The 23703-nt window shown below is 55.0% G+C and overlaps 1 protein-coding gene across 1 annotated transcript in view; it reads left to right on the forward strand.

The window, feature by feature from the left end:
- The window catches only part of NECTIN1 (nectin cell adhesion molecule 1), a 54574-nt gene that overhangs the window by 22931 nt on the left and 7940 nt on the right, over positions 1 to 23703 (forward strand). The window contains exons 2-5 of the mRNA XM_066203310.1: positions 18517 to 18867; positions 19598 to 19900; positions 20370 to 20487; positions 22253 to 22404. Of these exons, the coding sequence (XP_066059407.1) occupies positions 18517 to 18867; positions 19598 to 19900; positions 20370 to 20487; positions 22253 to 22404 (924 nt within the window). The remainder of the gene's footprint in view (positions 1 to 18516; positions 18868 to 19597; positions 19901 to 20369; positions 20488 to 22252; positions 22405 to 23703) is intronic.

Raw genomic sequence — 23703 nt, forward strand, 5'->3', positions numbered from 1 at the left:
GGTGAGGTTATCAAAGAGGGGGGCCCAGCCCCTGCTCCTCAGGGTGTTCCAGCTCCGTGGGTGCTGGTGTTGCCCAGCATCTCCTGCCCCGCAGGGCACGTGGCCTGGTGACAGGGGGACAGTTTGCAGGGCCTTTCCGGGGTCCCAGCTGTGGTCAGACTGCACGGCAGTTGTGGAATCCCAGAATATCCTGAGCTGGAAGGGATGCACAGGCAGCACTGACAGAACAGGAGGACACAGCCTGAAGCTGCACCAAGGGAAGTTTAGGTTGGATGTTAGGAGAAAGGGTTTTTTTATAGAAAGAGTGATGAAGTATTGGAATGGGGATAAAGAGGGATAAAGTCTACCTGGGGAGGTGGTGGAGTCACCATCCCTGGATGTGTTTAAGGACAGACTGGATGTGGCACTCGGGGCCAGGGTTTAGTTGAGGTGTCGGGGCTGGGTTGGACTCGATGACTTTGGAGGTCTCTTCCCACCTGGTGGTTCTGTGAATCTTGGAGTCCAGCAGCCTGCATCCCCACAGGAGGGTGTGAGCTGCTGGAAGCAGCTCCCTGGCAGGATATAACACAACCCCTGCAAGCAGGCAGCAGGATCGGAGCCCCTCTGCTGCAGGTTTGGGCTTTGGACCTGGGGCCTGCCATCCGGCCCAGGGAAAGTTCTCGGTAGTGGCGGCAGGGAAGGAAGAACGGCCAGCAGGGAACGTGCCTGGAAGGGGCAGCTCCTCCCTGCTGTGGCAAGGCAGGATCAGCTCCTGCCCTGAAGCACGAGGGCTGGCTGTGTTCTCCTGCAGGTGCTTTTTTGGGGCAGGATGGACCCACCAGGGGTCTTTGCCAGCCGGGCCGTGGCTGTGGATGATGTTGCTGTGCCTCCAGCCCAAGGCAGCTCCGGCACAAGTGAGGTCAGGCCGGGGAGCCTCAGCCCTGCTCTGCTCCTCCTGCCTGGCCCAGCTGCGTCTCCAGGACAGTTTCTCATTTCTGGGCTGGGTTTCTCTCCTTTGGCTGCTTTGTTTACAGGGGAAGGAATGACACAATCAGGCGGCCTGATCTGGTGTGCCGGGAGGGAGGAGAGGCTGATGCAGATCTCCGGGGCTGTTGCAATCAGCTTAGCCATTCCCAGCATCAGGGGCTGTGGAGATCAGCCCTGGGAGGGAGGCTGGACCCTGCTCTGCCAGCCTGAGGGTTTTGTGGGGAGCAGGACCAAACCCAGCATCCGTATCCAGCCCTTCCCAATCTTCCAGCCCTTTATTCCCCACTGCAATTCCCCCTTTTCCTCCCCTGTGACTCCCTCTCCTCCCATCCCCTCTGTCCTGGCTGGCTCCGTGTCCCCAGTTTTTGGGTGTCACTCCTTCCTCGGCCTCTCGCTGTGGCTCCCATGTCGTGTTTGCCCCGTTGGGCTGTGGCTGCAGGGGTGAAGCCCAGGGAGCAGGGACAGCCCCTGAGCTGTGCCAGCAGCACCTGCAGGCTCCAGCTGCCACAGGAGCCGCAGCCGGACGTGGGACGGGGAAGGTGGATGGGGAGGGAGCGTGGGAGAAAGAAGGGCCTGGGCATGAAATATTCCAAGTGGGGAAAACTGGCAGGGTTGCGAAGGCTCCCAAAGGAAGAGGCAGCCCTCTCTCAAGCCCTGGGGCAGACAGGGAGGCAATAAAGGAGGAGAAAACAGTAGAAATGAGATCTGACGGCCCGAGCAGGCTGGAACTTGCCTGGGAAGGCGGCTTGTTCCAGAGTGGGAAGGGGCAGATTCCCAGTCAGGACTGGCTCTGCACGGTACCTTTCCCATGGTAACACGGCCCCAGGTTTCCAGGGAAAACTGGGCTTCCAGTATCCGGAGGGGAGCTCTGCCCCCAGCCCCGAGCCCTGACTCCAGGCTGCCCCAAGCTCCAGGAGCTCAGGTCACGGGCAGCTGGAAACGCCAGCCCAGCCCAGCAAATCCTCCCTGCGAGTCCCAACTCCCAGAGCTTATCTGGGCCCGATCTGGAGCCACGCTGGGGCTCGTTTACGAGGACAGAATAAAAGCAGGCTCATTCCAGCACCATGCCAGGGCCCTTCACTCGTGCTCCGGCACACAGAGCCCGCCAGAATGGGAATGAGAAGGGTGGATCTGCTGTGGCAGCTGGATTTTCCCTTCGGGGAAAATTTGAGGGCTTGTGCAGTCCCAAATGTCGCCCCACTGGCAGGCTGCACTGCCTCACGTGCAATTTGTCCTGCCCTCAGCCTGGCTGGGGCTGCAGGATGGGAGGGCAAGGCTTTTCCTGGGCTGAACTGTCCCTTGTCACTGGGGCTGGGAGCCAGGGGACATTCCTCAACAAGCCAGCACAGCCTCCTCCAGCTCCCTGCTCGCACATCCCCGTGCTCAGGACAGCTCTGACACGTCCCAGACACAGACACTGGGGCTGATTCCACGTCCCTGCTGCTTTGCCTGTGACATTTCTCACTAAATCTGCCTTTCTGGGGCAAGCTGGAGCAGGCAGCCCCGTTTCTGGTTGGACTGGCTCTGTTTGTGCTCTGGGAGAAGCGGAGGGGTTGGGAGCAGGGATGGGAGGTGCAGGGTTTGTGGCCTGGGAGAGAAGGGACGTGCTGGGACTTGCTGCCCATCACTCCCCCTGCTCCAGCTCAAGGTTTTGAACTTTGGGAATGTCTCCCTGAGAAAACAAGGGCTGTGAAACGGTGCCAGGGAGAAGCAAGGAGTGGAGAAGGGGAACAGCAGGGGCAGGTGGTTGTCTCGGGGGAGTCGTCCGAGCACTGAGTGCTGGTCAGGGCTGTCCAGTCTGGGGACACAGGGAACAGGCAGCCGTCCCCCCTGAGCCAACCCTCCAGCTCTGGGATTGAGTGGCTCCTGCCTGTGAGGAGAAGGAATGGCATTGTGTCCCTTTCCCTGCTTCCCTCTCTTCTGCTCAGCTCCTTCTCCATTTCCAATGGGAATTTCTCCCCCCAGTCCCTTCTCTTCCCACCGCTCTCCTCTCTCTTCTGTCCTTTTGTCTCGCTCTGTGTGAACCCCTCTCCTGCCTGCCTGCAGAATTCCTGGGCCCAGACACAACAGATGCTGAAGGGCAAGACTGGAACTACTCTAGATGCAATCTCCATTTTGCTCAAGGATCATTAATTACCTCGATGATTAAATACAATTAAAGATCCGTAAGACCTTTCCAATATCAGGGCCTTTAGCAAGGGCAGCTTTTAGGAACCTGCACCAGCAATAAAACAAAAGGAGGAGATAGACCAGTAAATCGGGGAATCCCAATTAAAATCCGTGCTTAGCTCATTAACCTAATTACACATTGTGTCTTGCTGGCCTCAGCTCAGCTGAGGGGGAGGCGAAGCAGCGATGGGGGCGGGCTGGGCATCCTTGTGCTGATCCCATGGGATTGTTTATGTCAGGTCTCCATTGTCCCTTTGGCTGAGAAAACGGCCTTGGCGGGGGATTCAGAGCCGGGGCTGCAGAAATCCAGGAGCTTTTTGTTCGGAGCCCTGTGTGCATTCACTTGGAATACAGCACGTGTTTCCTCTTCCCCGAAACGCGCCCTGTGCACACAGCCTGCCCTGTGCCCTGCCTGCCTGGTGCCTCCTTCCACACCCTGAGCACCCTCAGCCCTCCCTGGGGAGCTCTGGGGGAGGAGGACACTGGGTGAATGGGATGGAAATGGGTTTGAGGGGGAGAGGGGCTCCCTGGGAAATGGGGCAGTGCTGAGAATCGCCCAGCCAGGCAGATTCCTTTGCTGAGGACGAAGAACACCAGACCCCCTTGACTCGGGGCTTGTCCTGCAGGGAGCCATCTGCTCTGGTTATCGGCTGTGGCACCGGGAATCCCTGTCCCTTGTCCGCTTCCCCCTTCTCACAGAGCTGGCTGCACAAAGGCCTGCCCTTCTCCCACCCTGAACCCCAAAATCCTGCACAAAGCCCTCCCCTTCTCCCACCTCAGCTCCCAAATCCTGCTCCCAGACCTGGCACAGAACCCTGCCTTCCCAGGAGTTTTTGGGAAGGGATTCCTGCTGTCCTGTCCCACCAAGAGAGGGAACAGGAGCCTGCAGAGGCTGGAAGGTGCCAGGTGACTCACGGGTTTGTGGCTTTTCCCCACCAAAGTCTGCGGGGTGCAGCTGCCTACGTAGCTGCCTTCAAAGGCTCGGGGAGGCGGCGGCAGGTCCCGGCACGTCCTGCCCAAAACCGGCCCGATTCGGGAAAGCAAGTCGGAGCTGGAAGAGGTCAGGGCGCGGCTTCCCATGTGCCAGGGCGAGGGAAATGGTAGGAATGGGGACCCTGAGCCCCGTGGGACCCAGCTGTGGCTTTCCCAGGAGCTGCAGGCGTGGGGGAGAAGGGATGGAGGCAGAAGGGAGTTGGGCACGTGCAGGAGATTTGGACAGCCCAGTTTGCCACGTTCCTGGTGGGCAGGAGCCCTCCCAGAACCTCAGGTGCCTTCACACAAAGCCAGGGTGACCCAACGGCCCCGTCCCTGCTTGGGAAGAGCTGCTGCCCAGCCCTGGCTCCCATCTGAGTCCCCTGGGAAAGATCTCTTCCTTCCCTTCCCTCTGCCCACATATAAACACACCCAGACACTGTTTCCCTCGCCTTGGGTTTGCTGTGAGCATCCGAGGAAGATGTAGGGATATGAGGGGAACTGCTGGGAGCTGGGAAGGGCTTGGTAGGATGGGGACAGATAGAGACGAGGGGTCTGCCTCTCTCCTGGGTTGGGAATGGAAAAGCAACAACCTCAAACCCTGCTGAAATTCACAGTGGTGTCATCCAGGTGGGAGGTTTGCAGTTGCACAGCTCCGGGATCACACAGGCATTGCCCCAACCCGAACACGGGTGCAGGGAAGTTTTTCCCCACTGCCATAAAACCGTGGGGCAGCTCTCACCCAAGAATTTAATCTACCAGAGGATCAGCAGGAGCCTGGTGAGACATCCCAGCCCCGCTGTGGGGCTTGCTTTGCACACTGGCTTGCAGGTAATTAAAATGGCTTAACCCTGCAGCCCCAGCAGCCGCCTGCAGATCGTTTGTCTTTATGCCCAAGGGACCCTGCCCTCACTGCCTGCTCCAGAGAACCCCCCTCTCCTCCAGGCAGGTTTGGAGGATAAAAAGATTTCATTACACAGGCAGAGAGTGAAGGCAGAAACTCGAATGCCTTTTCCAAAAAATCAGGGCAGTGGAAAGAAGGAAGGCATGGGAGGAGAGAAAATCCTCGGGGTGTGAAGGAGCTGGGGGTTTGTAGGTCCTACAAGGAGAGAATTCAGAGTGTTTCTCTGTTATGCCAAGTGCATCTGGAGTATTCCCAGAGCAAACAGTGCAATTACTTTGGATTCACACTTTGCCACGGAGTTGTCAGGCCCGAGGTTCCAAGCCCCAAAGGGCTGTGCAGACTTGCAGATGAGTTGTTGTGCTTTCCCCAGGGATGTGGAAGCTCGGAGAGGAAAGGCTGCGCTGGCTTTTCTGAGGACAGCTGTAAACTTCCTCTTCCTCTTGGGCTTTGCGTTGCTTCCCCGTCTGAGCCCTTGGCTTGGGGACATCCACAGCAAAATATCCCAGTGTTGTCTCCGTGTTTGCTGAGGCTGGAGAGCCCCCAGGGCTGGGGAGAGCCGTGGGGAGCACACTGGGCTCCCTCTCAGCTCGCCCTGAGCAGAGCCTGTTGTTTTCCTTTTCAGGGCTGTTGTTTCTCTCTGATGGGATCTCTCCCGAGGAAGGTGTGTCCCTCCCCTCAGTGAAGGCTCTTCCTTTCCCTTTGGGGCACGTCCTTCTCATCCTCTGTGCTCTGTCTGCTCCATCCCTGTGGGTCAGGATGACCTCAGGGGCAGAACCCACCTTGGACTGATCTCCTCTCCCCCTTCCTGATCAGCTGAGGGTTGGTTCCCTGTGACTGTCACAGCCCTGGTGTTGTGACAGCGTCACAGACAGGGGGTTCTCAAGCCTGGAAGAAACGTTTGGTTTATTCAGCTGCCTCCTCTCAGAGTTTTTACAGACAGCAGTCCCTGAGACCTCCACCCTTCACTGCAGATTGAGCCTTTGAACTCTCTAGCCCTGCACTAACAGGGGTTAATGACATTTATCTACATGTTTATCTCCCTTCTCCACTGCCTCTTGTCACTCTGAAGTTACCTCCAGTAACGTTTGTGGCACCCAGGTGACATAAACTCTTTTTCCAGGGCGGGACAAGTGCTGTTCAGACAGGATCAGAATCTCCTTTTAGTCTCTTTTCCCTGTCCTCTCTTAGGATTCATTTTCCATTCATTTAATACCCAGATGCTTATTTCTGGAAGTCTTCCTCCACTACTATTCTGGTCAGTATTTTACCAGATTGGAAATGGGACTTTTTGTCCTCTTTCCTCTTGCCATTAGCTATTTATATCCTCCCATCCATCCCCTTAGGTAGCCAAGCCTCCAGCTGCGTTCTCTCTGTCACTCTGGTCCCTAAGCAACAAGTAAAGATGGTTCTGAGCAGTTCTTAGCTGGAGCAGAGGTGACAAACCAGTGACACCGTGCAGCCTGGGAGCAGCCCCAGCCCAGCTGCCACGTCCAGAGGTGGTGGAGCACCAAGGGGAGACACAGCCTGGCTGGCCCCATCCTTCCGTGGAGGAGTTCTTGTCTCCCAGGGATTCTTTCTGCACAGTTCCTCCTCGCCTGGGTGATGGTCCTGGCAGGAGAGGTCAAGGCGTGGAGTCACAGCATGCTTTGGGTTGGAAGGGACCTTAAAAACCATTTAATTCCACACCCTGCCACGGGCAGGGACAGCTTCCCCTAAGTCCCATCCACCCTCACCTTGGACACTTCCAGGGATGGAGAGTCCTCTCTGGGCAAAGCTCAGCCCATCTCCCCTCCAGGCCTCCCTGCTTCTGCCTCCAGAGCCAGTTCCCCCTTCCCCCTGATGGAGGACAGAGCTGCTCCTGGGGGAAATGTGGAATTTTGGAGCATCCATCCTGGCTCCAGCCCTTGGTGTGCTGGGGAAGGTGCTCAGGAGTTTCCAGCTTTTCCAAGATAAAAGTTCTGCTGGAAACCTGGAGGACCCTGCCATTCCTTCATTCTTCCTCCCACCAGGAGAGCTGGCTGACATTTTTGGGGTAAAGTTTGTCTTAAAATATGCACAGCGTTCTGGAGCAACTGTGTCCATATTGTCATGTCTGCTAAAAAATGTAATAGTCTGCCTTGTGTTCTCTCTCTCTCTGTCTCTCCCTCTTTTTTTTTTCTTCTTTTTTTTTTTTTGCCCCCAAATCTGAAAGGAACAGGAGCTCTCTCAGCCACCCTCCCCTGGAGTTGTTAGAGAGTGGAAAGGCACAAGCAGCAGACGGAGGAGGAGGAGGAGGTGGGCACACCAGGCAGGTGCAGGGTGGGAGCGAATCCGTCTGTCAGGAAGGAGGAATAGGCAGGGAATCCAGAGGGAGAGGTGCTGGAGCGGGGCTGGGGGTCCCACACAGCACAGAGGGCTGGCCCAAGCCCCCAGCAAACTCCTCACCCAGGGACAGGGTGGGATGAGAGCCAGGGGAGGATGGATCCAGATGGATCAGAGCCCGCAGTGGGCTGCGGGAGTGAAGGTGGGGAGAGAAACCGCAGGGAGGTGATTTGTGTTTAGGGGTGAGAGCTGCTGGAAAGGTCAGCTCCGGGGATGACTAAGGCAGGATGGGCTGGCAGAGTGGGGGTGCTGGGAGGTTCAGAGGGAGTTCTCCTTCTGCTTTCAGGCTGTCATTTGAAAGCTTCCACAGAAAGGAAATTTCAAAAGAAAACTCTGGCCTGGCTTCATCCAAAAATGTCCCCATTCCATGGCAACCAAAGCATCCCGTCCTGGCTGCACTCCTGGGCGCTGTTTTACCATAATGCCATTTAAAAGAAATGAGAGTCCACAAGGAAAAACCATTTCAAACTTATCAAAAGGGCTCTTTCTTGTGGTTGTGGGTTTTCTGTTTGTTTTTTTTTTTTTTTTTTTTTTTTTTTTAATCGAATTTTGCCAAAATCAGCACGTTCCAGGAGATGGTTTTAGCTTGGACTAAGTGACACTTTTCCATCAGAAAAAAATATGCTGTGCTGGAAAATTTTCCACCAGCTCTGGTTATTTTCTTCAGAGCATGCTTTCCGTTTTTGTGGCAGCCTCCAGTCTGAGCTGGGACAAAGCACACAGGAGTCCCCTGAGAGCTGTTGACCTCCTGGTCTTTGGAAGACCAGGACAACTCCCTGGAGCTCTCCCCAGTGGCACAGGAAAATCCATCTGGCATCCACATCCTTGTTGCTCCCTGAGAAGGAAACAGGGAGCCTTGGTGCTGCTGCAGTTGAACAAAAGTCAATCAAATCACCGTGAAAGTCAATAAAATCTGTCAGTTCAGGCCAGCTGAGCTGTTTAACCCTGAGGATCCAGGGCTGGTTTCCCCAGCACGAGGCTGGGAATGGGGTGTTGGCTCTTGGCTTGCTCCATCCTGCTGCCTGCTCGTGGAGCTCCGTGGGGAGCTGGTTCCTTTTGGGTCCTGCCTTGTGAACCAGGACTTGGGGAAGAGTTTTAGGGCAGACGTGTGATCCCAGCCTGCCGCAGGGACTCAGGCCTGTCCGAGCTGATGGGATCTGGGATAAAGGTGAAACACCCTGCGAGAGGCCCCAAAAGCAGCCCAGTGTTTAGGGCTGTGTTTGAAGGGACACCTTTGTCCCTGGGCACTCAGCACTGGTGTCACTCCACCTCCTGAATGTCCTGAATGACATTTGTCATCAAATCCCCCTAAGTGTCCCAGCACAACGCAGCTCCTCCTCCCTGGGGCTACCAGGAGGCACAAAGCCACCTCGTTGGAGAACGGGATAATCAGGCACGGAGAAATCATTCATTTCTCTCCCTGGAAGTTCACCTGTGGTCCCTCATTGCATTACAATCACTGAGGAGATTGAGGCTAAGTCCCCGGTTAACTCAGCAGAAGGAGTAATGCTCCCACTGAGAGGTGCCCGGAGGGAAATGGGAGTTTGTGAACTGCTCTCTGCAGGACAAATCATGGGGGTTTTTTTCTGCAGAATTCCCCGCTCCTCCCGCCTTGGTCTCTCTGAGCCCTCGCTGGCAGCCCTCACCTTTCTGGGCAGGGAAGAGTGGCTGTGCCTGTGTTGGTGTCCCAGGAAAGCAAAGCCCAGGCACCCCAAGGAGCGTGACCCGTGGTGTGAGGTCTCCCTGCCGGGCTCTGACCCTTCCTCCCCCCTCCCCGTGCTCAGCCTGCCTTCAATGGGTGGTCTTGTCCCTTGTTTACAGCCCAGGCTCTGGCAGGCCCCTCTGAGCTCGGCACTCATTCCCCAGACAGCCTGGATGGAGGTTGGGACCTTAATGGATGTGAGAGCTGCGTCTGCACCCAGCACGGGGGTCACAGGATCATCCCATTTCTGGCGGCAGGGACACTTTTCACGACCCCAGGTTGCTCCGAGCCCTGTCCAACCTGTCCTCTGTCACTTCCAGGGATGGGGCAGCCACGGCTTCTCTGGGCGACCTGTGCCAGTCTCTCAGAGTAAAGAATTTCTTCCTAAAACCTGATCTAGCCCCACTCTTTTCCAGTATGTGGAATATTTTAGAAATGTGGGGCTGGCTTTGCTCAGAGCCTCGAAGTCTCTCCTGATTTCTGGCATGTCCTTAGCCCAAAATCTCAGAGATTTGGTTGCAGGCAGTTTGAAAACGTGAGCCACAATTTTGGGGAACCATTCGTGGAGCTCTTGACTGGGCAACGTTCAGGTTTCCACAGCTCTGCCTATTACACGGATTTTCCACTCCATCTCCCCGGGTTTCCTCAGCCATGGAAATGAGGGTGACTTTGCCATTTGCATGAGTGGCGGGTGGGGCTGTGGGGCCGCCCCACAAGTGCCTCCATCCCCGTTTCCTGGGGTGAGAATTGCCACCGTCCTCTGCACATCCCCACCTCTGAGCACCGGGTGAGATTGCCGGTGCTTGCCTGGGTGGCCTTGGGCACATCTCTTTGTCATTCAGCGCCTCTGATTTCCCCACGCCTGAAAGCAGGGGTAATAACTCTTTCCTGCCTCTCAGGGTGTTGGAGGATTAATTAGTTGCTGTTTGAAAAGCCTTTTGAAGACGCAAAGCTTTTTTTTTTTTTTTTTCTTTCCCATAAATATGCAGAGTGATTCCTGCAGATGGGGCCCAGGTAGGGCTGGAGCTGTGTCTGTGGAGATCTTAAACCCTGGAAGAAGTGAAATCTGTAAGAAATTCCTTGCACAGGGGCTTGATGATAAGAAAGCTGAGCAGCAGCAGGCTGGAAATCAAGCAGAGCACTGACTTTGGGGTTATTCGCACTCACTGTTCTTTCTGGGCTGTTGTTGACGGGCAGGAATCCTTAAACAACCCCGAGAAAGTTGGGAGGTCTGAGCCTTTTGCCACTTCCCTGCAGAGATATCTCTCGGGCGAGATAAAAGCACATTAAAAGAGAAATCACAGGCGGGGAGCCAGCGAAGGGTGTCTGTCCATTGCATCTGCTGGTGCCATGTTTGCGTTTGTCTTGTTTGCAAAGCTTTCCCCTACTTGTCAGCCACCAGAACATACATCGCATCCTCCTGGTTACAAAAAAAAAACCCCTCGCTTGTTTCTGTCTTTCGAAACAAATTGCAGAAGAACAGAGCGTGGCATTCCCGCTCGCGAGAGAAGGAAACGTTTTCTTTTTAACTTCGGGGAGATAGCGAGATATCAGCAAGATGTTGTATCCTGAGAGATAATAATGGGAGGAAAGCAAAACCACAGGCAGAAAGCTGTGACTGTTAAAACATGCATCTCAGCCCTAGCAAAGTCGGAGTTTTGATCTCCTCCACGAAAATTACAGGGCTGGCCAGCACCAGCGCGGCTTGGCAGGGGATGCGTTTTTCACCACGTTTTGGACAGAAGACCAGCCTTTGGATCTTTGATAATTTCCTGTGAGCGGGCATCTGTGCTGATGAAAGAGGCTCGGTTTGAGTGGGGACAGGGGGAGCTGGCTGGTGGGGCCAGCCAGAGGAGGCTGCCAGTCATTAACCCCGGCGCTGAAGTCACGCCTGAGTCAGCAGAGTTTCGGCTTTGTCCCGTTCCCATTGTGGAGGCGAGTGAATCATTCCCTGCTCCAGCCCTGAGAGCTCCCCCCCATTTCCTGCTCCAGTTCCGAGCCCACAGACCAGCCTGAGAATGAAGGCTCTGATGTTCTCTCGTTTTGTTGTTTGTTTTTTTTTTTTTTTCTGTGCCATCAAGTTTATTTTTGTTTTTATTGGATCTCTTCAGTCTCGAGTTCCCTCGTTTCGGAAATGAGGCTCTCCATGGGTTGCTATCTTGATCCCCTCTTCACAGCTCGTCATTAAATCCCTCCTCCTTAGCACCTGGAGAGCTCTAATAGCCAGGAGATTTCGCACTGGACCAGACAGGGCTCCTTGAACAACATCCAAGGCAACAAGGAAGCCCAAGGAAGAGGCAGAGCAGAGCAAACACTCGTGTGCATTTGGGGACTCAGCCCATCAAGATAAGGTCTCAGGACGGTCTCAGCTTAATTAGCTTCCATCTTCTCAAAGCTCCAGCTCCTTTCCCTTCCTCCACACTAGATTTTCCAGCTTTTCTTCCCCACCCAACCACCAAATGAGCATTGGCTCTGCTTGTGGTCCCCTTTCTTTTGCTTACAGGTTAGAATTGGTAAGCAAAAAGACCTTGGTTTTTTTTCCTTGCTGGCAGGCAAGGAGATGGTTCCAGAGGGAAGAGTCTTGGATTTTTGGTTCTTTGTCTTTGCCTGGCCAGCTGCCTGCTTTTCCTAGTGCAGAATGTCATCCCGGACTGCTGGAATAGTGGCTGGGGGTGAGAAGAGGCGAGCTGGAGTGTGGTGGTGGAGACACAAGAGGGGCGGGAAGGTTTTTAAGTCTACAGTGGAAGGAGGGCAAATCAAAGAAAGCCACAAGCATTGACCAGCTGGAGAGGCAATCCTGGAGACAGGCAGTGGGGAGAGAAGGAGATGTGACCTGGAAATTGCAGGAGGAAGGAGATTGGAGTGGTGAAACCAAGTGCTGGACAGTGGCACAGAGCGGGAAAAGAGCTGAGGAAGGAGCTGGAGTCACATGCAGCCCCAAAGGAGAGGGGAGAACGGGCCAAGTGGGCAGCGCTGGGGCAGGGGCAGGCTGGTGAGTGCCCAGGTGTGTGGGAGCTGGGTGCCAGGAGGAGCTGGGGCGGGCCGGGCGCTGCGGGGCCGGGAGCCTTTGTGCTTTGTTGCTGAGCACGGGCTTTGGGAGCTTTACTGCAGGAAGGCCTTTCCCAGTGCTGTGTCAGCTCTTTCTGCAGGAGCCCTGCTCTGCCAGCCTCCCTGCTTTTGCCATGGGGCACGTTCCCCTCCCCGTGACTTGGGGGGTGAAGCAAAGCAGCTGTGAGAAGGGCAGGGAAGGAACGGCAGGGAGTGAGGGCTGGGAGCAGAGGCAGGCTGCTGTTCCCATCCCACTCCTCTGCTTTGCAGCCCTTTCTCCTGGCTGGGTGCAGCTGGGGATGTTTGTAGAGTTGAAAAACTCGTGGTCTGGCCTGGTGGTCATCTCTGTCTCTTCAATCCCATCCCACCCTGGCCTCTGCTTTTCTTTCATCTCTTGCTACGAGGAGCACTGGGACAAGCATGGCCTTGTGTGTGACTCCCAGCCGTGCCTCAGTGACCAGATTTCCCAAAGTGTGACGGGGAATAAGTGGAGCATCGATGGATCAGGCCCTCTGGGGAGGAGCTCTCATTCAAGGGGCTCCTGGGGCTGCTTTGTGCTCCATTTACCCCAAGAGGGAATCCCAAAGAAGGCTTTATCCCAAAGGCAGCCAATGATGGCCTGGCTGGAGCCCTCACTCGATACAAGCCATTGACTGGTGCTGGGATAAAACCATCTCTGCTCTGCTGCCACAGGCTGGATCTGGGTCTGAACCAGTGACCTCGAGGACAGGGCCCCGTGTTTCCCATTTGCAAGCCAAAGCCCAGCCCAGCCCTTTCTTGTTTGAGAGGGATTTATCTGGCTGAGGGCCAGGCGGGCCATTGTACAGCGCTGCCATTTCCCGACAGCTCCCATAAATCTCCCACCGGGAAGGGGGAAGGGATGCCTGGGCGTGCAGTTTCTCTCTTGGGGTGCCCCCAACCCCTCCCAGCGTTATCTCAGGCCTTTCATGTGCAGCCATGTCACCTGGAGCTATAATCTTGCCACATCTCTCTCTCTCATCTCCCTCCCCTTGTGTTGGAGTTTTACAATCCGTGTGGTGCTCCAGCTCTGCAGGAGTGAATCAGTGCATGACAGAGAGACCTGCAGTGAAAGTGTCACAGGAAGGGCCTGGGGGTGACTCACGGGGGCCCACTGACTCACTGGAGCCCACTCCTGCATCCAAACGGGCTCCCAGCAGGGCGAGGCAGGCCCTGTGCTCTTGGAAGAGCAGCAGAATCCTGATTTAAATGCCTGGCAATCAATGCAAAGCCTCCCTGGCAGGAGCAGAGGTACTAACCCCAACCTCCTGGCCAAGCGCCACCTCACACCTTTGCTTCTTGCCACCTGAAATTCCCCTGCTGGGATTTAGGATCTTCTTCCCCGTGTTTCCCACCCTGCCCGGCACACCTGGGATGTTCCTTTGGGCTGTTGGAGGCTCTGCCCCCCAGGAGTTGGCGTTTCAGGCCTTGTTTTCCTTTGCAAAGAGGAGTTCAGAAACACCAGGAGAGAAGTTTTCAAAGTGCCACCAAGTGTAAAGTTTTGGGCTGCTGTTCCGTCCCACATTTCCTTCAGTGTCTGTGAGAGATGTGGGACCACGGGTGGGACATCCCTGCCCGTGGCCAGGGTGCTGTCACAGCATCAGGTGCTTTTTGTGGGGGGTTGTGCAGGTGGAAGCGAGATGCATTGATTTGTCCTTCTCCGAGACCCCAGCTAAGACCGTCAGGAGAGATCCCTGTGACATCTGCATCAGTGATGATATTGCCACACCAAGGGTGGCTCATCGCACTCCTGCCAAGGGCTGTTTCAGTGCCCTGGGGGGGAGATGAGTATCAGGGAACAGGAGGGAGAGAAATCCGTGAGAGGCTCAGCAGAGGCAAGGTTGTGCAAAGCAGAGTGGAGTTCGCATGGCTCTTAACAAAGAGGCATTGAGTGAGGTTGTGACAGAGCTCACCCAGAGCCTGGAGATCATTTCCAGAGCTTTCTACACGGGGGAGCAAGAACCTGATTTGCGAGTGTGGGAGCCTGGCTGGAACAGCACCTCCTGGGCTTTAGGAGAAAGGGTTTTCAGGTCCAAGAGCCACCAGCTGCCACTCCTGCTGTCCCCAGCGCCCCTGACAGCCTGGGAGTGCAGCCCTTCCTCCCCAGCCCGTGTGCCTCAGGGCGCCCCGAGCTGTGCACGGTGCCCCCGAGGCCTCGGTGAATATCTGGGCTTGGGATCGTGGGGAAAGGCATCAACACAAACCACTTCAGAGGCCAAGGTGGAGGAGGATCTCCGAGGTCTGCACTAATGAGGTCTTGGCACCGACACGTCTTTGGCACACGGCTGGGCCCTTTCTGGTCCCTGACAAAAAATAACAGCACAGAACTAACGAATAAAATGCGAGTGGGCAAGCTGCAACCCATCCAGCTAATCCTTGCTCGGGTGCTGGCTGCCCCTGGGAGGTGTCAGCATGGATGGGTGGGCACTGGGAGATCTGGCACGGGGGGGTGGGGGGTGTGAAAACAGCAGGATTCATCCCAAGCTTTTTCCCCTGCCCTGCCAACCACGAGGATCGCTCAGCGAAGGAGAAATCCCAGCACTTCACACACACGCGCACACACACACACACGCACATCCAGCTGAATATGTTCAAACCTCTCCAGAGGCTGATTAGTGATTTTATTTTCTCCTCCTCTGCCGGCTGTGCGTGCTCATTGCCATCAATTATCTATGCATTTGCCCTGATGAATTATTGAGTGTGTAACGGGGCGAGGGAAGGCCCGCCAGCCCAGCTCAGTCACCTTGCAAACAAGAGCTCCCCGGAGCGTGGCAGCAGCCGAGTTTGCCCTCTGGCTCCTGATTTAGGGTGGGAAGCTGATCCAGCAGCTTCCCAAACCCCTTTCCTCCATCTGTCCCCCTTCCTCATCACTGCATTGAGGTGTGGGAGCTCCTGGAGCAGAAGGGGTGTGTTATTTTCCTGATTTAAGGCTTGGGTGAGCGGTGGAACAGAAGGAGTTTTTCCTGTCTTGCCAAAGAGTTGTTCCGTCACCTGGAAAGGAAACGCCATTTCCGCGCTGTGTTTGGGGTTTTTCAGGGTGGTTTTTTTTATGTTTGTTTGGTTATTTCTTCTGCCGGGTGTTGTTTTGGTGGTTTTTTTTGTTTTCCCTTTTCCCCTGGAGCCTCGAGAAAGTTTGGAATGTGTTTTTGTCAAAGCTGCTGCGTGTAAGGGCCTGAATCGCAGCCTTGGCAGCGTTTGGCTGTTGGCAAGCTGTCCTCACTCAACTGGCACCAGCTTTTCCCCTGGCCAAAAGTCTGGCTCTTTACACCTGGACACAGGAGGGTTCTGCAGGACCATTCCAGGCTCAGGATCAGGTTTATCAGCTCCAAAATCCACTTTTTTTTTTCCCCAGTTTATGTCCAAGCCCAGCCTGTATTGATGCATGGATCCCATGGCAGGGGGAGGGCAGGACTGGGAATTGTTGCTGCTGCTCGAGGTCAAGATAAATAACTTGATTTTTTTAAAAGGGTCAGTTCATTAATTTGCAGGGAAATCACAGCGTAAAGGAAGGGCACAGCAGTGATGGATGGAGTGAGGGACTGGATTGACCTGCCCTGTGCTATCCATCACGTTCCCTGCCGGAATGGCTGTAGCTTGATCGACTTTATCTTCATTTCGGGGCCACACCTTGGTAGCCCATCACTGCTGGCCTTCAGCCTGGCAGTGCTCATCCAGAAACCCCACCGGGGACTGCCAGCCCTGCAGGGGTGACTCTGAGGAGGAGCTGGTGGCCTTGCACCCTCTCCTCTCTGCACTTGGTCTCCTCTGCAGCTCGCGGGCACCACGAGGAGACGCCGAGCCGTGACTTCCCTCTTTGCTGGGGTGTGGAAATGCCGGTTCAAAGGACCCCGCTGGGGGGTCAGGGAGCTTGTGGGGAGCACAGCCAGCTGTTGTGGGGAGCAGAGCCAGCTGTGCCAGCGCCCCAGCCCCAGGCAGGCCCGGCTGGGGGCACCAGCCCTTGGTGAAAGAGGCGCTGATGACTCGGCGCTCCCCCGGCCCTGGGAGAAGGAGGGAGTGCTGAGCACACCCACCCGGGCTGGGCCGTTCCCAAGGCCCTGGCTGCGTGATTGAAGTGCTCCCCAGCAAGCTCCCACACGCTCTGGGGAGGCTCTGGAGCCTTCTGAGCCAGACTGCTTGGCAAAGCTGTTCCTCACCTCGGCGGGTGTGGGCAATGCTGCAGGAGGCTCGCTCACCTCCGGGGTGGAAGGAGCAGCATATGCTGCACAGCATGATGGAGACATCTCCCCCCTCCCCTATCCACCCATCCTTCCCTCAGATCCCAGCCTGGCCTCATCTCAACCCGGCCTGTGCCCTCCTTCCATCAGGGAGGACGTTGTGGGCACTGGTGGCAGAAATGTCCTTCTCTGTGCGCTGCTGCTGGGACATCCTCCAGAGGGGAAAGATGGCCCAGATGTGCCTTTCCCAGAGTGGGGACATCCCTGCCCTGTGCTTTGTGGAGGGAAAACCGTGGGGAAAAGGGAAAACTGTGGGGAAAACGGCCCTGGCTGTGCTGGGAGGGGAAGGGTGCACCCTGCCAGCCCCGGAGGACGCGTTGGTGGCTTGGTGCCTGCAGGCACATGAGGGCTCCAGCGCTTTGCTGTGGCTGTCAGAAGCTCTGGAGAGCATTCCTGAGCACCCAGCTGCAGCGCTGGGCTGTGGGGCTTGGCTCGGGGAGCAGGGGGCAAGTTCACACAGAGCTCTGGAGGCCGAGTTTCGGTCAGAACTGCTGATGGCTGTGGTCAGCTGGTGGCGTCTCGTGGCTGGGCTGGGCTGTTGGGGCTTGTCCTCAGGGTCACAGGAAGGAGAAGGGAGAAAGAAGAGGCGTGGATGAGATGTGGGGATTAAGATAAGGCTGGGAACAGCAGGCAGGGAGTGAGGGGGCAACGTGGAGTGTGGGTGGGTGGCGAAGAGTTTTGTCTGCCTGCACTGGTGTGTGTGTGTGTGTGAAACTGCAGGAAGGAGACTCTTGGAGAAGTCCCAGGGCACGTCTGCCACAGGGACCAACACTGAGGAGCTCATTTTAGCCTTGGACAGGGAGCCATTCATCCCTGGAAGAACAGAGTAGGGTGACATTTCTGTTAGGAGGTGCTGTCTTGTTTCTCTTGCTCTACATTTTTCTTTCCCCAGCCCCTCTGTCCGTTCCATTACTCTTTCATGTTCCTCATTCTCTGTGCATCTTTCTCTCTTTTTTTTTTTTTTTAATTTTATCCCTTTTTTTTTGTCCTTTCCACCCTGGCTCCCAGAATCCATCCAACTGCAGATTCTCCCAGAAGCCAGGAGCAAAACCAGCTTTTCTCGTTCCTACCACCTTGCCTCTCTATTGTATTTATCATACAAATACTGGCTGTATAATTACCAGAGCATTATCTCTAAACGCACAGATTAGGAAAAGACACAGTGGCAGCAAAGATGAATTTCAGGGTCAGTCTGGTGGGAGATACTTTTCTCCATCTGTCAGGGGAGGAATCAGCTGAGATAAGAAGAGCTGTCATGAAATGCAGCTCCCACTTTTCAGGAGCACCTTCCACAGGATCAAGGTGGAAGGTTCCTAAATTCAGCCACTTCTGGCCTAAAAAGGCCACAGAAACGATTTGGGTGATACAGGGGGATCGTGCAAGGTGTAGAGGCAGTGCCTTAAAGTTGTTCTCATAGGGGAATTATTGCTGCCCCGCCATGAAGGCTGAGTCTTTGCAGCTCCTTTAATTACTGCTGCAGCTCCAATGGGATTAAATGGATGTCTGAGTGTGTGTTAGCATATGTTGGGATGTGCTGTGCTGATAAACATCAGGGCTTTCACATGCCTGCAGACACACATGCCCTGCATATTTCCCACGACTGATTCAGTGTCACCCGGAGCTGAAGACAAAAGGGTGGAAGGTGTTATTGATCCAGCTTTGTGCCTTTGGGTGATGATGAGCCCTAGGCTGGGCTGCTCATAGAGGAAAGAAGGGGTTATTGATCCAGCCTTGTGCCTTTAAAGAGCAAACACTGAAACCATCACAGTGATGATGAGCCTTAGGCTGGGCTTGTCATGGTGGGAGGAAGGTGTCACTGATCCAGCTTTGTGCCTTTGGGTGATGATGAGCCCTAGGCTGGGCTGGACATAGTGGGAAGAAGGTGTTTTTGATCCAGCTTGGTGCCTTTGGGTGATGATGAGCCCTAGTCTGGGCTGCTCATAGAGAGAGGAAGGTGTTTATGACCAAGAATGAAGCTGCAGGTGGATGCAGGAGGTGCCTGCAGCCACAAATTGCTCTTGTATCAGCCACGCCAATAAGAAACGAGAGGAATAAATAGAGGAATTCCCGAGCCTGATGCCCCACAACCACACTGCCTCTGAGGAGTAGCCAAATGTTGACGTGTCACAATTCTGTTGCAGGGCTGCAAGCTCAGAGTGTCTTGGTCAATGACTCGGTGTCGGGGTTCATCGGCACGGACGTGGTGCTGCACTGCAGCTTCACCAACCCGCTGCCCAACGTGAAGATCACGCAGGTGACGTGGCAGAAGGCCACCAACGGCACCAAGCAGAATGTGGCCATCTACAACCCCGCCATGGGCGTGTCCATCCTGTCCCCCTACAAGGAGAGGGTGACTTTCCGCAACCCTTCCTTCAAGGATGGCACCATCCAACTGTCCCGCCTGGAGCTGGAGGATGAGGGGGTTTACATCTGTGAGTTTGCCACTTTCCCCACCGGCAACCGGGAAGGGCAGCTGAACCTCACCGTGCTGGGTAAGGCTCTGGGCAGGCTCTGCAGGGGGAACCTCCAGTCCCACAGAGCTGGAGGAACCTGAGATTCGCCTCCTGGGAGCTCAGGGCAAAGGTGGATTTGGGGTGGAAATGGGGCCTGTGACGGATTTTTAAGTTGGCTGGGAAGAGGTGAAGGGCAGGTGGTTCTGAGTCAGCTGAGCTGTCACAGCTCGTCTTCTTTCCAGCTCCCAATTCCCCTTTTCCCTCCACCTACACTCCCAATGCAGGTGCAGTAACAGTGGCCAGGTCCCTGTGGGAGTGGTGAGCTTTAATGAGCTGGGGGCTGTCAAGAGAGAACAACAACAGATTGGTCCTAAACTCAAGCAGAGCTTGTCCCTGGAGCTCAGGGCAGTGAGCGAACAGACCCCACCCAAGGCCTACATGAGTGGTTTTCTCTCCAGTTTCAGTTCCTTTCTAACACAGGGGTGAAAACCTCTGGGAGGAAAGGATTGACTGTCCATGTATCTGTGCATTTAGGGCACCTCCACCATCGTTCCCCCATAAATGATGCAGGTAGATGCTGCAAGGTGCACGGGCACTGCCATAAAGCAATTACTGCATGGGCATTATTGCACAGCTCTGGACTCACCACAAGCCTCAGCGGTGTTGGATGGCTCTTGGGATGTAGCAAACAGAGCAGCACTGCTTTTCTAACCATCCCTTTGCACCCTTTTCTCCTCTTCATCCCCCTCCTCCCTGCACTCCCCTGCAGCCAAGCCCACGAACTGGATGGAGGGCACCAAGAGGCCGCTAATTGCCAAGTCTGGCAGGACAGAAAAGATCTTGGTAGCCACCTGCACCTCCTCCAACGGGAAACCCCCCAGCACGGTCACCTGGGACACGAAGCTGAAAGGGGAGGCAGAATTCCAGGAGATCCGGAACAACAACGGCACGGTGACGGTGATCAGCCGGTACCGGCTGGTGCCCAGCCGCGAGGCGCACCGCCAGCAGCTCATGTGCGTGGTCAACTACCAGCTGGAGAGGTTCACCGACAGCATCACCCTCAACGTGCAGTGTAAGGGGGCCTGGGCATGCCTGGGGGATGCTCCTGGGGAAAGAGGGGTTTGTGAGGGGAGGGGTTGGGCTGGTGGAGGGGATGCGGTCTTGTTTCTGAGAGTGGAAACTGAAAAGATCCTTTGGAATGATCGTGGGTTTTCTCTTTTTCTTACCTTCCTTCTCTGCCTCTGCCACGTCCCTTTTGCTCCTCTTCTCTCTTTTTTGCACTCTCTCACGTTCCTTGTCCCGTCATCTTTCCCTCCTTGCAATCTCCTTCCTTCTCTTACTCCTGCCCTCTCATCTCTTCCTGTTTCATTTTCTCCCCTTTCCCACAACCGTATCCTCTTTCCTTTTAATCTCTCACCTTTTCCCACCCGTGCCCCCTCATCTCTTCCCATTCCATTTCCTCCCCTTCCCTTCCCCACAACCCTTTCCTCCCTCCTTTTCCCCTCCTGCTCTCCTCCCTTTCCTTTCCCCCACCCCTGCAGATGAGCCAGAAGTCACCATCGAGGGCTTTGATGGCAACTGGTTCCTGAACCGCAAGGATGTGAAGCTGATCTGCAAGTCTGATGCCAACCCCCCAGCTCACACCTACGAGTGGAAGCTGTAAGTGTCCCCAGAGCGAATGTCACCTCCCCACTGGGGCAAGGAGTCTCTGCAGACACCTCGCTCACCCTCTGGTCACTTAGGGCTCAGTCTCCACGAGTGTCAGTGGTGTCACTCCGAGGTACAACCTGTGCCTGTGATGAAGGTGGCTGGCAGCACAGTGCAGCCTCAATATCCAGGGAAAACTTCCCTTTCTCACCTCCCTGGGATGATATTCTGCCCTGGTGACGTGAGGCAGCTGAGATGTGACAAGGTGATTAACGTGCCCAGCCACCACCGAGTGCCTCAGCAGCAGAGCTGGGAAAGAACCCAGGATTCCCCTGCTTTGAAGGGGCACAAACAACACAAAATTTGTCTGTGTGTGAACAACCTTTCCCCAGCATCAGCTCCAGCAGCCCCTCACGTGACCGACATTAAACAGCAACAATTCCTTGTCCTCAGGTTTCCAGCTTTTGGCTGAACACACTAAAGGGGACTTGAAAAGTGAGTGAGGGGTGTCTGGGCAGTCAGGTGGGAATTGGTACAACCTGATGTGGTTCTCTCTGCTGCTCTTTCTTCTCTGTAAGCACTCGTGTAGCTTTAAAAGGGGAAGATCAAATGGATCCTTTCTTCTTTTCAGCTGGCATTTGTCATCAGGAGAGAGGCTCTCCACATGGCTTTGCAAGGAGCACATTCTGTCTCATTGCACTTCCCAGATCAAACTGTTCAAAGTGAAAGTCTGAAGAGGATTGTTTTCCTTGCCTTTTTTTTCCTAGTTCTCCATCCCCAGCTCTCTCCATCTGTTGGTTCTGCCAGTCTGACTTAAACTCCGAGGTGCTCTCTGGGTTCCTCACAACATTTCCAGGAAAGCCTCAGAGGCAAAAAAATGCACCCAAGGCAGAGGAGATGCCACTCGAGGCTGTTGCTGTGCCTTCTCCCCTTCCTGGGGGCTGCCGCTGTTCTGCTGGAATGTAAAACCCGGCAGTGCTCTTCCTTCTCCTCCCCTTTGGGTGGTGATGAGCAGCAGTCAGAGGAGGCAGCAGCCCCCTGGAGCATCCTCAGCACCCCTCTGAGCTGTGCTCTTGCTTTTGTAGGTTCAGGGCTCTGTAGGACCACAATTCAGGTGTTTCTCCATCAGCTTGGGGATCACTGGCTTGATGCAGCTGGGAAAAGTGTGTTTTCTGTACATATGTGTGTATGCAGACATGCAAAATCCATGCATTTAGGCACTTCCTTACAATCCTAATTATACCCCCGTTATTCCCTTTTGTTTCTTATAAATTGCTGACAGTATGTGCACATTTGGGTTGGGAGGAGGGGAAGGAATTACTTGAGTAATTTTTAATTGCCTAAGAGAAGTAATTACTTTACTTTGCTTCAGTAATTAAGAATAACCAGGCCATGTGTGTCTTTTCTGAACACACAGGGGCTTTAAATTTTTTTTATTATTTTTTTTTTCATCTGCCTTTGTTCATTTATTTTCTGTATCTCTGGGTTTTGCTTTGCATTATTCCAGTTTCACACTCACCTGACTGTTCTGACACGGGCAGGGCTCTAAATCGACACTGCTGCCCTTGAGCTGAAATAAACACTGGCTGATCAGGAGAGTGAAATGAGCAGGAAATTGGGGTAAAACAGGGTCAGGTTGTGTCCCTTCCCTGCCTACATTAATGGGGATTTTCCAGCCAGCTCCTGCACCTGCCCAAGGGCAAACACAGACCCGGAACGTTGGTGTCACCTGCTGGGTGTCACCCCTGGGGCCAACCACGGTCTCTGTCCCCCCCAGGCCAAACGGGACCCTGCCGGGGAGCGTGGAAATCCAGAACAACACCATCTACTTCAAGGGGCCCGTGTCCTACAGCGTGGCCGGCACCTACGTCTGCGAGGCCACCAACGCCATCGGGACACGCTCGGGCTTGGTGGAGGTCAATGTCACAGGTAGGACAGCATCTGGGCTGCTCTGCAGCACGGAAAAGGAGGTGGGCAGGGAGACAATGGTGTGAGCAGGTGACATCTCTACCGCTGCCACCTCCTCAGTCACCAGCGTGTCCTTTCAGGGGTGGGAATCTCGTGGTGCCGATGGGGCAGCGGACTTCTTGGCTTTGGAATGGTGTTGCACTGGTTTGCTTTTGGAATTGCGGTTTTTTTTCCTCCTTTCCTCTCGTGGTCTTTTCCTCTCTTACACCAAATCAATTTGTTCCCCCCCCTCCCCACCTTGTCTTCTGCTTTGGATTCAGAGATGGTTGTTCATGTTAACGTTAACAGCGAAGACACGTCAGGGAGATATTGATCAGAGCAAGGGGCAGGATGAGGATGTGCACTGCCAGAAGGGCAGGAGATGGATGAGTCACTTGTTCAGGATGGTGTTTGGTGTTCCTGGCGTTGGGCAATCCTCATGATTCTTCACTTGAGCTCCTTCCAGTGCTGCTCTGTGAACTCGCTCACCTGCCTGCCACGGATTCCTGCGGGAGCTTGAGGAGCTTTGTCTGGGCTCCAGGAGGGAATAACATCCCGGGGAGCAGGCGGTGGGAAGTGATGCTGTGATGTCACAGGAGACAGAAGGGAGCTGACGGCCTGCAATGCGCTGTGGCCACAGGAGGGAGGGAAAGACGTGGGCACGCTTAGGTAGCGTCAGGGAGAGAAAGTCATGTCAGGAAACAGCTCCAAGAGAAGAAATAACATATGGCAATAGCCTGATTTCTGAAAGTCAGAGTGACATTGAGAGACATCACCGAGGGGGAAAAGCGGCTGTGGGTGCTTTGGGAGCAGAGAAGGGACGTTTCTCCCATTCCTTTGGGGTAAAAGGGGCGATTGGGGTTATCAGGCAGTGACTGGTGGCTCTCGGGAGGGCTGGAAGTGCCTCTTGGGGCAGTGAGGTGGAGCACAGCCTCACCGCAGGGAGCTCTGGGCCGCAGACAGCCCGGACAGGATGGGAAATGAGGTGAACGAGCTGCACTGGGGGCTGGCAGGGCACGGGGGGCACAGGACAGGCTCCCAGGGCTGTTCCTCTTCCTCTGTCCAGCCCAAGGCAGTCAGAGCCTCCCGTGCTGCCCGGTCCTCGGGGAGATGTCTGAGCCGAGAGTGATGAAACTCCAGCCCCCTCCACAGCTTTCCCTGGTGGTAAATGCTGAGCAAGCGGAGAGCCCAGTCTGGGGCAGCTAAAATTAGCAACAGCTCAGAGTTTGGCACCCTCGGCTCCCCTCTGTAACGTGGGCAAACCAGGCTAATCTTCCTCTA

The sequence above is a fragment of the Chamaea fasciata genome, unplaced genomic scaffold (genome assembly GCF_029207755.1).
Source record: "Chamaea fasciata isolate MVZ Bird 193981 ecotype frontalis unplaced genomic scaffold, bChaFas1.0.hap1 SCAF_24, whole genome shotgun sequence".
Taxonomy (NCBI): domain Eukaryota; kingdom Metazoa; phylum Chordata; class Aves; order Passeriformes; family Sylviidae; genus Chamaea; species Chamaea fasciata.